The sequence below is a fragment of the Lipotes vexillifer genome, unplaced genomic scaffold (assembly GCF_000442215.2).
Source record: "Lipotes vexillifer unplaced genomic scaffold, Lipotes_vexillifer_v1.1 scaffold1608, whole genome shotgun sequence".
Taxonomy (NCBI): Eukaryota; Metazoa; Chordata; class Mammalia; order Artiodactyla; family Lipotidae; genus Lipotes; species Lipotes vexillifer.
Genome location: NW_006774162.1, coordinates 529,943 through 545,122, shown reverse-complemented (window position 1 = coordinate 545,122; position 15,180 = coordinate 529,943). Strand labels below are relative to the sequence as shown.

The 15,180-nt window shown below is 52.3% G+C and overlaps 2 protein-coding genes across 3 annotated transcripts in view; one reads left to right on the top strand and one right to left on the bottom strand.

The window, feature by feature from the left end:
• The window catches only part of ADORA1 (adenosine A1 receptor), a 32,876-nt gene extending 20,748 nt beyond the window's left edge, over positions 1-12,128 (top strand). For both annotated transcript variants that reach the window (XM_007448996.1, XM_007448997.1), the window contains exon 3: positions 11,371-12,128. In XM_007448996.1, the coding sequence (XP_007449058.1) occupies positions 11,371-12,010 (640 nt within the window). In that variant the 3' untranslated portion in view covers positions 12,011-12,128. The remainder of the gene's footprint in view (positions 1-11,370) is intronic.
• A 2,437-nt stretch (positions 12,129-14,565) lies between these two features.
• The window catches only part of MYBPH (myosin binding protein H), an 8,139-nt gene continuing 7,524 nt past the window's right edge, over positions 14,566-15,180 (bottom strand). The window contains exons 9-10 of the mRNA XM_007448995.1: positions 14,913-15,099; positions 14,566-14,582 (exon numbers count right to left, since the gene is read on the bottom strand). Of these exons, the coding sequence (XP_007449057.1) occupies positions 14,566-14,582; positions 14,913-15,099 (204 nt within the window). The remainder of the gene's footprint in view (positions 14,583-14,912; positions 15,100-15,180) is intronic.

The following is a 15,180-nucleotide window of genomic DNA, read 5'->3' as shown; positions in this document are numbered from 1 at the left end:
AGTTTAATTCCGGGGTGGGTTTTTTTTTTTTTTTTTTTGTGGTACGCGGGCCTCTCACTGCTGTGGCCTCTGCCATTGCGGAGCACAGGCCCCAGACGTGCAGGCTCAGTGGCCATGGCTCACGGACCCAGCCGCTCCGCAGCATGTGGGATCCTCCCGGACCGGGGCACAAACCCATGTCCCCTGCATCGGCAGGCGGACTCCTAACCACTGCGCCACCAGGGAAGCCCCTGGGTAGGACTTTCTGATGTAAAAGTACAAGCAATGGAATGGAGGGAGGCCTGAGGGTGAAGGTGGGACCTTTCTTTAGAAAGAGGACAAAAGTCTCCCTGTCCTCTCTGTCCTCCTCCCACATCCTGCCATCTGTTGCATCTTTTCTAGAATAGAGGGCTAGATGCTATGAACTTTAGGGAGCCCTGAAGGCCCAGGCAGCTAAAGCAGAGAAAGACCCCAAGCCCTATGAGAGCAGTTGCCTCCTCAGGGCGAGCATCCCTGTCCCCCAATCCAGCCCCTGTGACTCCAGGCTCTGGGCACTAGGGCACTGGGTCTGCTGTCTGGCTCTCAGTGGACCACTGCCTTTGGGCTGCTCTGGAATCTGTATATTGTCTCTCTGGCCAGAGTTGGATCATGGTCCCTTGAGGGAAACAGGCCTTCAGGCAGATGTTGAGTACTCTGTGGTTCCAGATAGGCCAGGAGATATGCAGAAGGGAGGTGGGAGAAGGGGCATCATGAGGTCCCCCTGAGTCTGCCTCCCCTGTCTCCAGTCTCTACACTGGCCACTTACTCAAGAGAGCTTTACTGCGCTTAGCCAGGAAGTGTGGCTTCTCCAGGGCCCTGTGTGGGGTTTGTGCTGGGCTCAGCAAGCTCCCACATCCCTATCTGCTCCCCACCCAAGACCCAGATGCTAGGCAGACAGATCAGGGAACACAGACTAATTCTGTACCAAGGTTGAGTTAGGTAGGAGAGCTGAGTGCATAATGGATACTAAAGCCATGAGACCAGTCTTTCCAAAGTGAAACAAATAACTTTTTGTTTGTCTGTGTCACTGCAACCTGTTTTGTATCTCTTCAGGAGCTGACTGTATTTTCTGGGGGAGTCAGGGACATCCTTGGGAGAGAGGTGGTGATAACACTAGGCACCAGTTGCCACTATTCGCAGAGGGGCGTCATGGTCCCATTGAGCCTGCCAAGCAAGTCTTCTTGTGCCATTATGCTGAGGACAAAAGCAAGGCTCAAGGAATTTTTACTTGGTCAAGGCCACAAGCTGTTAACTGGTAGAGCCACAGCTTGAACTCAGATCTGGCTCTGCAGCACTCTCCATTCATTCCTTCATTCATTCACTCACAACAAATATTTATTTCTCTTTCCATTCCATGTTGCTCCCCATCTTCCTCTCCATGGGGCACATAGCTGGAGCATGAAATCCTTAGAGGGGGGACTCCCTTCTGGGGAGTTGTATGTGCCTCTCAACTACTGCCCCTGGGATCCCCATCCCCAGACTGGTTTTTGGTGTTCCCTCCCTCCACTAGTGCCAAGCTCACCTCTTCGTATAAGATGATCTGACACATTTCAGAAGAGGGGAACTTGACCTGCCAGAGCTTGGGAAACATCTCATTCAGTCCTACATTATCCAGATGAGGATAGAGATGCCCCCAAAGGAGAGGAGTTTCACCCAAGGCCAGCTCATTCCTTCCCAACAAAGCCTGGACCAGAACCGAGGTCTCCTGGTTCCCACCACAGTGAGGTGCCCCAAGGTAGGACTGCCCTTCTCTGGGGGTCCTCATGTCATTGCTGTCCTTGCAGGCACCTTGATGGGCAGTGTGGGCCCCCTGCTCTCTCAAGCCTGGGGAGCTCTGCACATTTCCAGCTCCCTCCTACCCTCACCCTCTTGATGTGCCAGCCAAGCTGCAGGATTCCCTGCCACCTCTTAAAAGTGACGACTGTCTGCAAAGACCAGAGAGGCTGGTGGGGAATGATTCAATCAGCTCCCTTTTCCTATAATGTCAGGTCTTTCCACTTAGTTGGAAAAGAAGTTTGACCCCCTTTACCACAGTGGTCACCCCAGTAAGGCCTCACTGCACCAGCCACTCGTAGGTCATTAAATCCATATGCAGACAGGATAATTTTTTTCCATACTGCCGAATGAGTCAGAAAGTCTCCCACAGCAGGTGGGGTAATTTGCCCTTGGTATTTTCACCATCCTGGCCTTACCCCAAGAGCTGGGCAGAATCAAATCTCAGAGCAGGAAATGGCCAGGAATGCTGAGGTCTGGGTCCAGTTGTCCTGAGTTTACAGTTCAGGTCAGACACCCTCCTCCCTGAAGACCACCCTGTCACTGGGATGTGAGGCTGCACTGGTCTCAGGAGTTAGAGGACTGGGGCTGGGGAGGAGGTGGCTGCATCTCAAAATTACCTAGGGGATTGTGTCAAAGTGCAGTCCCTGGGCCTCCCATTGCCTGTGTGGGGACATTCTGATATGCCCCGGACTGTGGGAAAGGGTTGGGTATTTGTAGGCAAGTATACTTTGAAAATATGCCTTCCCCAAACCTGAGAACCTCCCTCCCTACACTACCCACTGCAGCCTCCTCTGGGTCTGGTGCACTGAACAAATTCCAACCCCTCTTTGTAAGGATGAGAGGATGCAACCAGAGAGGAGAGGGGCTTTGTCACAGGCACACAGGCCTGAGGTAGAACTTGCAATGTCAGTTACCTGTGCCACCTTTGAGTCTGGGGTTGACGCCAGGAACTTTGGCCTTGTATGTTTTATTTAGCCTGGGCTGCTCTCCCATCAGACTGGGCACTCCCTCTGCTCAGGGGTTATAGCTTCCCCATCAGATGGAGAACTCCTTTAGGTCAGGGGCTATGTTTTTTCTGCTCACTCCCAGATTCAAGGAAGGGGCTCTGAATCTGAAGCAGGGAGAATAGAGGACGTTCAGAATAGAGGACGCGACTGGGTCACATACATAGACATAATTGTTTTTCCCACCAGGCTGTTGAGTTGTTTGTCCTCAGAATGTGACCAGGAGTTATTTCCAGGGCCCATTATACTACTAGCCTAACTAATTTATCCAGCTCTGTTCTTTCAAGGAGTTCAGTGTCTGGGCCCACTCTCTATAGTTCTGCAAACTAGCCTTGAGGGTGTCCAATGGTTCCCCCTTTTGGGGATTGGTGACACTGATATTTAGAGTTGGTGGGTGTTGCCACAGGTCCTGAAGCAAGCAAGATTCAAGGCAGGATTATTAAGACCCAGACATCCAAGTCCCTCCCCAGGGTCCCTGATCCAGACTCCCCCGGGGAATGTTACCGTTAAATATTTGGTCCCTGGAGTGTGCCCAGTGCCTTTGATTGTATCCGGTTTCCTGTTTCCTTTGAGAGGGAGAATTTCTCTGAGGGAAGTGGTTTATAGTCCTGAAGCCTTACTTCCCTGGTCTTGAGATCCTAGTTTCCAGTTACAACTAGCTGAGATCAATGATAAGGAGGGAGGCAAGGAAGGAGGTCACCAGAGCTGTGGAATATCGCTCCTTCTTACAAGGCAAGAAAGTGGGAAGGGAAGATGGAGGGTTCAGTCCCAGACTATCCAAACTGCACGTTGCAGAAAGATGCAGACATGCTCCGGTCCCCTACCCAGCCGCATGCCCAGTGCCTTGGTGACAAGAAACAGGGACAGCCAGGCCTGAGGACCCTGCCCTGGTCTCAGCAGTTCACAGGACACTTCATCACCCCTGCCTTCAAACAGAGCCATGTTTAGCCTTTTCCAAACCCATCCTGTGGATTCTCTCTCTCTTCTTCTGAGTCAACACATATTTATTAAGAGTCTGGTCAGTTCTCTCATCCCTCGAGGAGGGAGTTCTTTGTGATAACTACATTCAATTTTTCCTGCTCCAGCTTCACTCCTGAACCATTGGGATCTAACCAGGAATATGGAAATCGCTTAGGCGTTTACAGCTGAGAGCTTTTAATACCAGGAATTGGTCACACAGGTGATGAAGCATCTAAGAAGTCAAATAGGGGATAGTGAGGTAACTCAGACATTAGCAACAACAGGAAGCTACCCCTAGGCTGAAGGGCAAAGGAAGGAGTTGGTCCTGGAGCCCAGGGGCTACAGGGGGCTACTGGAAGCTGAAACCATAGAGGGCCTGGCTGGTGGGAGGTAGAGCCAAGGAAGAGATATACCCGCTGCCTGAGACCCATCTGTGACAGAGAGAGGGGGGTGGAAATATCCTTCCACCTCCTCCCTCCAGCACTCCAATGCCTTCCATGAACCCAGCGACCCAGGAGCTTGGGAAATGCAGCCTGCAGGGGTCACCCGCCCTCCCCCGCGACTCAGAGCAGGGCAGGGCAAGGAGGGGAAGCTGAGGACATACAGCTTCAGGACCAGCACACTCCAGTCTTGTTTGTACAGTGATGGAGCAGCTTCTCTGAGCACCTTCCTCCGTTGGTCAATTCTTGGTCCACCAAAGAGAGTTTTTGTGGATCTCTATGCCGCCCCCCCACTTCTCTTTTCTCTGTCAAATGCATCTTTCCTGCCTATGTCCCCTGGTCTGTTCACCACCTGATGGCATTCTGAGCTTTTCCTGTTCTAAGGAGGCTTATTGTTCATGTTCTCAGAGTCAGCCTAAAAGTCAGTCCCCAGTGGTGTCCAGGAAGAGCCCTCCTGTGAGGCTGTAGGCAGACAGAGGACACCACTCTGTGCAGTCAGGCCTCCAACTGGATTTGATCCCACCTATGAAAGGGGCCTCTTCATGAAGCAAAGGACCAATGGAGAGCTCAGGGAGGCTCATGGCTCCTGCTGGGGTTTAGCTTGAGTTGGAAATGCTGCTCCTCTGGAAGACTCTGGGGAGGCTAGTTCTGGCTGGGGTAGACTCTGCTGGTCTCACAGTATGCAGGGACAGAGCTGGGGCTCAGGGCTGCCATAGATGTGTTGGAGGCTGGCTGGTGGCCTGGTGGCACTCACTCATACCTCTCATAAGAAGCCCTCATCAGAGCAACCTTATGTCATAGGACTTAAGCAGGGGACCAGTAGTTATCTGACTTAGCAGCAGATCCCCACAGCTTCTAGCCCAGTGGGTAATGAACAGGGGAAAGATTTTTTTCATCCAGGGCACTGTAATTGCTTCTAAGACTTCAGCAATGCCTTTCTAATCTGACTGTCTCTAATTGAGCACCTACCATTTAATCCTTATCTGTGGTTCCCTGACGTACTCACATGGTAGGTCCTCAATTAATCATGAATGATCGAATATTTTTTAAATTTATCATTTTTATTTATTTATCATTGAATAAAATGTATTTGTCATTGAATAAATCATAAATGATTGAATAAATGGATATATGGATTCATGTATCCATTTTTACGTCTATTTACTCATTCATTCAACAAATAATCATTGAGCACTTTTCTAGGTACTGGGAACGCAGTCGGTGAACTTGCAGAATGAATCTCTGTCCTAATGGAGTTACATTCCACTGGAGAGAAAGATAATAAATTCCTAAACACCTACATATTTATATCTATATCTAATCGAGAGAGGAAGCAGTTGCGGGGGGGGCGGGTAGATGAATGGATTCAGAGAGTCAAGAAGTGATAAGCTCTATCAAGAGAATTAAAAATGGCAGAAGGCTACGGAGTGACGGGCTTCTTTTGCAGGGTGGTCAGGGAATCTCCTCGGAGGAGGTGACATCTAAGCTGAGATCTGGACGTGGGGGAAGGAGCCTTCCCAGCCCTCTCAGGGAGGTGAGCAGGAAGTGCAAAGGCCCCAGGTGGGAGGTGCACACAAAGAAGTGTCCAGCAGCGTGGTCTGGACTTCCTGAGTGAGTGCAACAGTATTGGGAGTAGGGGAAGGGCCCCTGGCCAGAGAGGGGTCAGGGTCAGGGAATGGACCCACTCTGCCTTCAGTGGTCGGGATCAAAACATGAGAGTCATCCTGATGGTGCATTCTCTCACCTGGACATCCAAACTCAGCAGCAGGTCCTGTTGGCTCTGTTCCCAAACACATCTGACAGCCAGGCACTCCTCCCCACTCCCCTCTGCCACCCACGAGAGCTCACCACCTCGCCTCTTACCTGGATGGCTGAAATACGCTCTCCCCACGGTGTTCTTGCTTCCCCTGCGGCACACAGCACACTCTCCACACCGCAGCCCGAAGTATCTTTTAAAAACAGAAACTGGAGATTACTCCTTTGCTTACAATGGCTTTCCCTGCACAAGAATAAAACCTTGGAACCTTTCGTGTGACCTGCCCAGCCCAGGTGGCCCCACCCTGGCCCTTGCCTTCACTCTCGGGAAGCCCCCACTAGCGGCTCTGCTCCCTGAGCCACTCGGGCCTCAGGACTTTGCCTGCTGGTACCTCATGCCTGGCTGCCCTAGGTGATCGTGTCCCTCTCAGCTCAGTGTCTCCTCCCCAGAGAGGCTGTCCTGAGCACGTACACAACCTAAGCCAACAGCACTCCATGCCCAGCCACTCGCTATTTATTTCACTTGGTAGGTCTCAAACAATCTGTTTTTTGGTTTATCCCCTGCGTCTAGAATGTTACTTTCCTGAAAGCCTGTTCTCTTCGATATTCCTGAACCCAGCACTTGTAACCTGGCACCTAAGAGCCCTCCGTGAATATCTGTTTAATGAATGAAAAGGGAGGGTGCCTCAGCTGCCTACTTGCCCCAGCACTGACGACTAAACAGCTGAGCTGATCATGAACAGACCAGTCTGAGGGCTACAAAGAGGTTGGACTTGGAGGGAGGAGGGAGGCTCCCAGGCAGGCCTGCTGCCATCTTCAGAGGTGCCCAGTCCAGGGGGTTACCTGAAGCAGGGGAGTTCCACCATGACTCCCTTCTTCTGTACTGGACCTCCACCCTCTGAGCCCCCCTTGTTCTCCATCTTCCCAAAGTGGCAGAGCTGGGGTCCTTCATGGGCTTTGGACTAGGACAAATCTCAGTCTTAGAAATTCCATCTCTACCTCTTACTCACTGAGTGACCTTGGACATGTTTCATAATCTGAATCTCAGTTACTGCGATTAGAAAATGAGAATAATAATCATAATAATGCCTACGTCACAGGGTTGTCTATAAAGTTGGTGCCAGCACATGAAAAGCATCAATAAATGTTAGCTTTTATTAGCATTGTTATTATTGCTGTCAATCAGTTAACTATTATTTTTGAACATCCCCCCTCCCTTAGCCTCCAGGACCTCCTCCCCTCCTATGGCAGCCCTGCCAAGGTGTCCAGGGAAGTAGCAAAGGCTTCCTCTGCCTTTTGCCCTATTTGGGTACAGGATTTGTAGCCCTCCTTCCCTAACTTTGACCTCTAAAGCACACTTACTTATTCTTGCAGCAGCTATATTATGAAATACTTGTCTATTCAGCTAGGCCAGCTCTTGGCAACGGGAGACTCTTCTACCGCTTTCCTTAAGCTCTCCCTTTTCCTCTTGGAGTCTCTGCCACCCCAACTACTCTAGGTACCCAGTTTTTTCATTTTTCTCATCATCAATAAGAAGATACTGACAAATAAAGTAATTCATACTATGGAGTCAGTGTTATCTTGGCTTTAAAAATAACACACAGAGAGGGCGATTCTTAACCCAAAGGAACATCTCACCAATGGGGGGATTTTATGCACTGTGTGGGAGATACAGGAGGGGGCAGGGCTCTCCCTGGTTTCTTCAACAACATCTTTAAGGAGCTGCCTTCCCTGCTTGCCTGTGGACAGGGCTCCACTTGGTGTTCCAGTGCCTCCATTCTGTTGCTTCCCCTTTGTCTGTCTGAGACTGCACACTCCTGAGGGCAGCCATCTCTCTGGCTAGCTCTCACAGGGCTGTCTATAAAGTTGGGGGTTATGAGGCCTTGGACCATGACTTGGTGGGACAAGTGTTTGTGGCACATTCAGCACGCCCCACCCCATGTGCACCCTAGGACTTGCAGCCTCTGCTTCTCTTTCCCACGTGTAGCGAGAGGTAAGTTTTTCTCCCAGCTCTGAGAGGCAGCCCTTCCTGTGAGAGCCTGCCCTACCTCAGCCAAGGTCCCGTGTAGGGAGAGGTAAGTTTTTCTCCCAGCTCTGAGAGGCAGCCCTTCCTGTGAGAGCCTGCCCTACCTCAGCCAAGGTCCTGGGTCCAGCCCTTTCCCACCATGGAGAAAATAGCAAGAAAAACAGATGAGAACTGATACCCTAAGCTGCAGAGTCTGCTGGGACCTGGCCCGGAGGAGCCCCAGGAAAGCTTTAACCCCCGGGGCTCCAGGCAGTTGGGAAGGGTGAGGGGAAGAGAAAAGGTGGCACCTCTCTAGCTAGAAGTTACCTCCTCCTCTGTCACCTGGGACACTGTCAGAATTCACCTCCTCTCTTGGTGGGTCATCACTGCCCAGATGTGGGTCCTGGGCAAGATACCCCTCCCCTAGTCCTCAGGCTGGATGGCAATACCAGAGGTCACTGTGTATACCCCCCTTTCTCTGGGTGGTACCACCTTTGAATAGGGTCTAGACATTCCCATTTTAAAGCTTGTAGGAAAGGGATGTTCCCAATCTGCCAATCATCCACACCTAAACAACCCACAGTCAGCCCGGTGCCGTGAGGAGAGCTGGTCTTGGAGTCAGGAGATGTGGGCAAGTCGTTGCCCATTTCTGGACCTCGAGCTCCTAATCTGTAAAATGGGGATTCCATTTTGCGCTATACTCACCTCACAGGGTGGTTACGGGGATTACCTGGGAAGGGCTTTGTAAATGATCAATATGAGGTAAATCATAGCTGTGATGGGCTGTGATAGGGGGTGCCTGGCCTACATCCTTCTTTCTGCAGCTGCCGCTCCACTGCGCTCTGCTGCGGCTCACCACAGGGACCTACCCCCTGCCTGTGACGGCTGTGGCAGAGTACCTTAGCCTTTTTTATTTATTTTTATTTATTTTTATTATTTTATTTATTTTTTTTTACATCTTTATTGGAGTATAATTGCTTTACAATGGTGTGTTAGTTTCTGCTTTATAACAAAGTGAATCAATTATACATATACATATGTTCGCATATCTCTTCCCTCTTGCGTCTCCCTCCCTCCCACCCTCCGTATCCCACCCCTCCAGGTGGTCACAAAGCACCGAGTTGATCTCCCTGTGCTATGCGGCTGCTTCCCACTAGCTATCTATTTTATGTTTGGTAGTGTATATATGTCCATGCCACTCTCTCGCTTTGTCACAGCTTACCCTTCCCCCTCCCCATATCTTTTGATAGAATGACCTGCGCTCCTTTAGTCTCACCCCATGGACTTGCCCAAAGCTTCTTTCACTATAGGACATGTGGGAAGCACTTTAAGCTCATCAGAAACAAACCTTGAGCCAGATGTTTACAGAGCCATTAGGCTGTGTTTGCTGAGCATCTAGAGATAGCAGGGTTTCTCAGGTGCGTGTGTTTTCCGGGGGCTTGGAGGGTTAGGAGCTCAGGCACAGAAATGTTGGTGGCGTGCTTACAGAGCATTTCACATATGTTAGCTCATCTGAAGTGGGTCCCACAGTCTCACTTTACAGGGGAAGAACTGACTTAGTAAGTTGCAGACCTGGGGCCCAGATATGGATCTCTCTGACTCCAAAGTATGCACCAGGCTGGCTATCCTGCTGGGGATTCAAGAGGTGGAAATAGGCTTTAGTTACAGCAAGAGAGCAAGGATTAGACCTAAGAAAACTTCATGAAGGCAGAAGCAAACTGGACAGATTTCAAGGCCCCTTGGAGCTTTGGGGACACAAGGACCCTATGATTACAGAGTAGGGGATGGGGCACCACACTGAAGGTGTTGGAGTCATCTAGGGGCCTCAGTTTCCCCACTGGAATGATGAGATTAGAAATGAGGTTGCTTATCTAGTGCTCGCTTTCTAGATGGGGTGGGGGTGGGGTCCAGTTTCTCCCATCCCTCAAATCATTCCCCTTCCCACTCCTGTAAAGCCTTCAAGGAGCAGTGGGCTTTGGTCCAGGGTGAGAGGGACCTTAAGAATCATTGCTGTGAAAGAGAAAGCCGCAGATTTCACAGGCACGGGACAGAAGAAAACGGAGTCAGAGGGAGGCCTCCGCCTTCACACCCGTGGGTCTCAGTAGCTGTTCACATGCTCAGGAGGGGACTTCATCCATCTCAGAAGCTACATTGGAAAATAACAACTGGGCAAGCTGCTGGGCTGAGCCAGCTCCTCAGCACAGAGCTGGGCAGGCCCCAGCCCTTGGCACTAACTCCAAGGCCAGTGTGTGGGAAGAGGACATGCTGGCTGCTGGCTGGATTGGTTTAAAGGGAAGTGGGGAGCCCCCCGCTCGGAGGGTCATCCCCTCAACCCTGGGGGCAGGGGTGGGGGAAAAGTCACGGCCCATGGGCAGCCTCATCCATTTTCTCTGTCATCCAAATGTTTTCATCATCTGTGAATGTCATGGCATGTAAAAGGTTGGTAGCTCTGCCCCTTGACATCGTCCTGCTTATTTCCTTCAAAGGACATATCACAACCTCTAGTTGTCTTGTTTATTTATTTCCTTACTTTTGTGTTATCTATTTCTTCACCCAAAATGTGAGCTGCATAGAGGTAGGGATTTTTAATCTTACTCCTAGGACAGAGACCAATGCCTGGCACAGAAGGCACGCAAAAATGAGTGAATACACCCATGCATGCATGCATAAATGGGAGTCCCTTGCATGCAGTCCTCAATGAACATCAGTTTTCTTTCCTGAGAATAATTCCCAATTAGCTTGGGGGTGGAGAGCTCGTTCTTGAGATCAACCCCTCAGGAGATAAGCACTGTACATGACTGAAAGGGGAGGCAAGGTAAGGATGGAGGTGGGAGATGGGGACACTGGCAGAGATGGGACACAGCCAAAAGGAGGGGGTGTGGGAAGGCTTTTTATGATAGTGTGTCAGCTGGCCCAAGAGGAGGGGTGGTTTGTTAATCACCTTGTTGTTGTGGTCAGTTAGGAAGCACAGGACAGTGCTGCCACCCCCCATATGGTCTCGGGCAGAACACGTGGCTACTCTGAACCTCAGTTTTCTCATCTGTCAAATGGGCACTCATTCTGCTGGTGCTTTTCTACCCCATGGGAACTGTCACAAAGCAATGATAAGGTCACCAGTGGGGGTGTGCCCAGCACACGTGAGCAATTCTTACTTTGGTAATTTTAGTAAAACTCCGAAAGGAATTCATTTGTTATTTTCTTCTCTGTTTTTTCCCACCCTCAGCAGTAGACATGAACCAGTGCATTGCAAGTTCTGGCCTAAATTTTAGATCCCAAAGACTTGACCCTCTAGCCAAAGACATGCACCTCCCCACTCACTGGGCCCTGGCTGAGCAGGGGCCTCCTCTTAGAGACCCCCAGGGGCCGGGTGAACTGAGGAGGGGGCCTCACGCTCTGCCCTCCTCTCCCCCAGGTACAAGACAGTGGTGACTCCCCGAAGGGCTGTGGTGGCCATCGTTGGCTGCTGGATTCTCTCCTTTGTGGTGGGCTTGACACCTATGTTCGGCTGGAACAACCTGAGTGCGGTGGAGCGGGCCTGGGTGGCCAATGGCAGTGCAGGCGAGCCCGTGATCAAGTGCCAGTTTGAGAAGGTGATCAGCATGGAGTACATGGTCTACTTCAACTTCTTTGTCTGGGTGCTGCCCCCACTGCTCCTCATGGTCTTCATCTACCTGGAGGTCTTCTACCTGATCCGCAAGCAGCTCAACAGGAAGGTGTCGGCATCCTCTGGCGACCCGCAGAAGTACTATGGGAAGGAGCTGAAGATCGCCAAGTCGCTGGCCCTCATCCTCTTCCTCTTTGCTCTCAGCTGGCTGCCCCTACACATCCTTAACTGCATCACCCTCTTCTGCCCTTCCTGCCATAAGCCGAGGCTCCTCATGTACATCGCCATCTTCCTCACACATGGTAACTCGGCCATGAATCCCATCGTCTATGCCTTCCGTATCCAGAAGTTTCGGGTCACCTTCCTTAAGATTTGGAACGACCACTTCCGCTGCCAACCTGCACCCCCCATCGATGAGGATCCTCCAGAAGAGAGGCCCGATGACTAGACTCCACCTCCTGCCCCCAGCTGCGCACATCTGGGGCATCTCAGCCCAGTACTCACCTCCCTGCTGTCCCGCTCATCTCCCTTGTCTCCCTGACTCTTCCCTACTGGCCTTTGGGCTGTGAGTGCCCTGCACCTCGAGGTCCTGGAGGAGTTTTGGGAGGGCAGTCCATGGGGAAAGAATGAGGTAACCTGAGGGGACGAGGAAAGTGGGGGCAGCACCCTAACCTAACCCTAACCCTAACCCTCCCCACCTGCCTGACCAACCCACAGGCAGCCCAGCGCATCAGGCTGAGTGGGGCTTGGGGACACTGAGACTGCCGTGGGGCCATGTGGGCCAGGAGGGCAAGCTCAGCTCCCATGGCGGGAAGGGAGGGGAGTCTGCTTGTCTTAGGTGGTAGTGGTGCAGCCTTGGGACCAAGTTTAAGGAGAGCAGAATATCCCCGCCAAGATGGAGGGAAGGGGAGAAACTAGATGTCCTGGCCTTGTTTTCTCTCCTGTTCTGTAGCAGAAGGTGGCCAGAGTCACTGACAGGCAGGAAGTAAGGAGCCTCAGTCCCCACCTCCCAGAACCCTGTGTTCCTGGCCATGCTACATGCCAGAGTGCCTGCTCTCTTTGCCCTGGGGATCCCAGGGTTATACTTGGGAGAGGCCAAAAGAACGAGTCCAGAAATAATTTCCAGTATTTGCTTTATTCTCCACTAGCCCTTGGACCTGAGTGGGGGCTCCGAGCTCTCTGAAGCTAATGTGGAATGGTAGGTGTGGGCCTCAAACAGCCACTGGGAGACAGTGTTGAGCCCTCATTCTTGCCCTGAGCCTCCCAAGTAGGAGACTTGGAGTGTAACTGCCTGTCCTCTGGGCCACCAGCTCTCGGTGATGGGCATGTGCCCTCCTAGGTGACACCCATCTCTATTGCTTCTGAGCCAGGTGAAGAGGAGAGCCCCAGACATGCCAGCTCTTGGGAGCATTCTGCCTGCCTGGGGAGTGGATGAAGAAGGGAAAGTGGGCTGCTGTGGTCACGCTGGGATGAAGTGTGACAGGGTGGTCAGGCCAGCGGAGACTACCCTCCTGGTTGTATGGGCAGGAAGGTGTTACCAGAATTTAGGTACCCTCAGTACCCCTGACACTTAGTACAGTGTTCATGGGCTTTGAGGCTCTGTTGCAGAGTCTAGGCCTTTAGCCTAAACCCTTGGGGAAGGGTCTACTCCTGGCCAAGCCCAAAGCTCCTTATACAGAAGAATGAGGGGCCAGGTTCTAAGTGTGAATAGCAACTCCAGACATGATTCCAGGCCCTTCCCTCTCTCAGAGGTGGGATATCCCCTGGCTCCCAGGGCGGGCCACTTGACTAATAAAAGACTGTGAATCCTCATGGAGAACGTACCCCACCACCGTCTGAGGGCAACAAACAACCTCAACAGAGAAAAGGCAATGGTGGGGGATGGGGAGAGGTGAAGAGATGGGGGACTTGGAGGCATTTGGAGCAAGGAGGGTTCCAAAGAAGGGTGTGTCTGTTCCTATAGTTATCCTCCTAGGGTAGCAAACTCTGCGTGTGAAATGAGATCCTAAAAAATCTCATATCTGGAAAAGCCCCATGACACCGCGAGCCCCCTCCCACTGGCACCTTCCTCATGGTGTCAGAGGTGGAGATCCCCTCATGGTGACATATTCAACACCCGCCTCGTGGTGACGCAGTGCCGCCCCCATCATGATGATGCTCATTGTCACAGAGGCCCCTGCACTGTATCACCACACACCTTTATTCAAGTGCTTCTCGCCCAGTGTACAACTCCCTGCAGGAGCGCTCCAATCTTTGCACTTTCCAGGGCCCCTTGTATCCAGGAAGCCTGGCCTGGGGCCTGCTAGGCAGGTACCAAGGAGCAAAGCCATCAGTCATCACTATGGAGATGGGCACCTCTGGCCTCCGTGGAGCTTGATTCTGGGCCTGGCTGCCCTGAACCCTCTGGCCTGCAGCACCTAGCAGAGAACAGGTTTTATGAGCCCCTGCTGTTAGGCAGAGCTGGGCTATACGTGCCCTGCTGAAGGGGTGATATGGGGAGGGCAAAGCAGTACCCCTCTTCCTTTCCCAGGCCTCCTTCCCCTTAGGCCCTTGGGCCCAAAGCCCAGGTCTCAGCTCTGCCCACTGCAGCTCCAGGATACATCCTCACTAGTCCAGGGCCTCAGAACCACCTGGGGAGGGCAGTCAGGGCAAGGATGTTGCCCCTACTTCTCTGACTGAGGAAACAGGTCGAAGGGAAGGCCCTGGCCTAAGGTCTTTCAGAGCCAGGACTAGATCCTGTCCTCTGACTATCCACTGAATCCCTTCCACTGAATGCCCATCCCTTCCAGGCCTCACCAGCAGCACCCTGCCCTGCAGCGTCTGTGGAGCACCCCCAGGACTGTGCGTGTTCGTTGCCTGTGACTGCAGATTTGTACTCAGAGCTGGCTGCCCCCTTCCCTTCTCACTCCCACCCCTGCTCCTGGCCTCCACCCCCAGAGGCAGCAGAGGGAGTGCATGCAGCCATTTACCTTCCTGCTCATCACAGCCTCCACCAGTGGCTCTTCAGTGTGTGGCTGAGGCTGGGAGAAATCTGAAGGTTAGAGCTCAGGGAGGGGGTGGGTGTCTGCTGGGGACCCGAGTGGGGGGTGAGGGGGGGTGAGTGAGTCTCATGCCCTCACCCCAGTGATCCATCTGTCTACGAGGCAGACTCTACCACCTCCTTTACCCACATTAAGCCATCCTCCCTCTTGGAAAGTCCTTCTGACAGCCTGACCTCGATTTTCACTACCCCTGTCTTGCCTTGATTTTCAGCGCTCAGCCTCGTCTAGTCCAACAGGAGAAGAGGTGGCTTCTCCTGGTCTCCTATCCATTGGAGGGTTCCTAAGGAGTGACCCCTCTCAAGTCCTCACCTTTGACCTCCAGCCGGCAGTCCACAGACGCCTCCCCCAGCACATTGATGGCCTTGCAGGTGTAGACCCCGGAATCGAAGGGGCTGGGTTTCCGGATCTCCAGGGTGCAGACACCTTGCTCAGAGAGGGCGCGGTATTTGGGATCACCCTGGATGTCCATCTTGTTTTTCATCCAGATGATCCTGGGCTGGGGAAGCAAGGTCAGAGGAGAGCTGGGAAGTTTGTGGGCCAGGACGAGGCTCTCGAAGGCCATCCTCAGCTTAGGGAA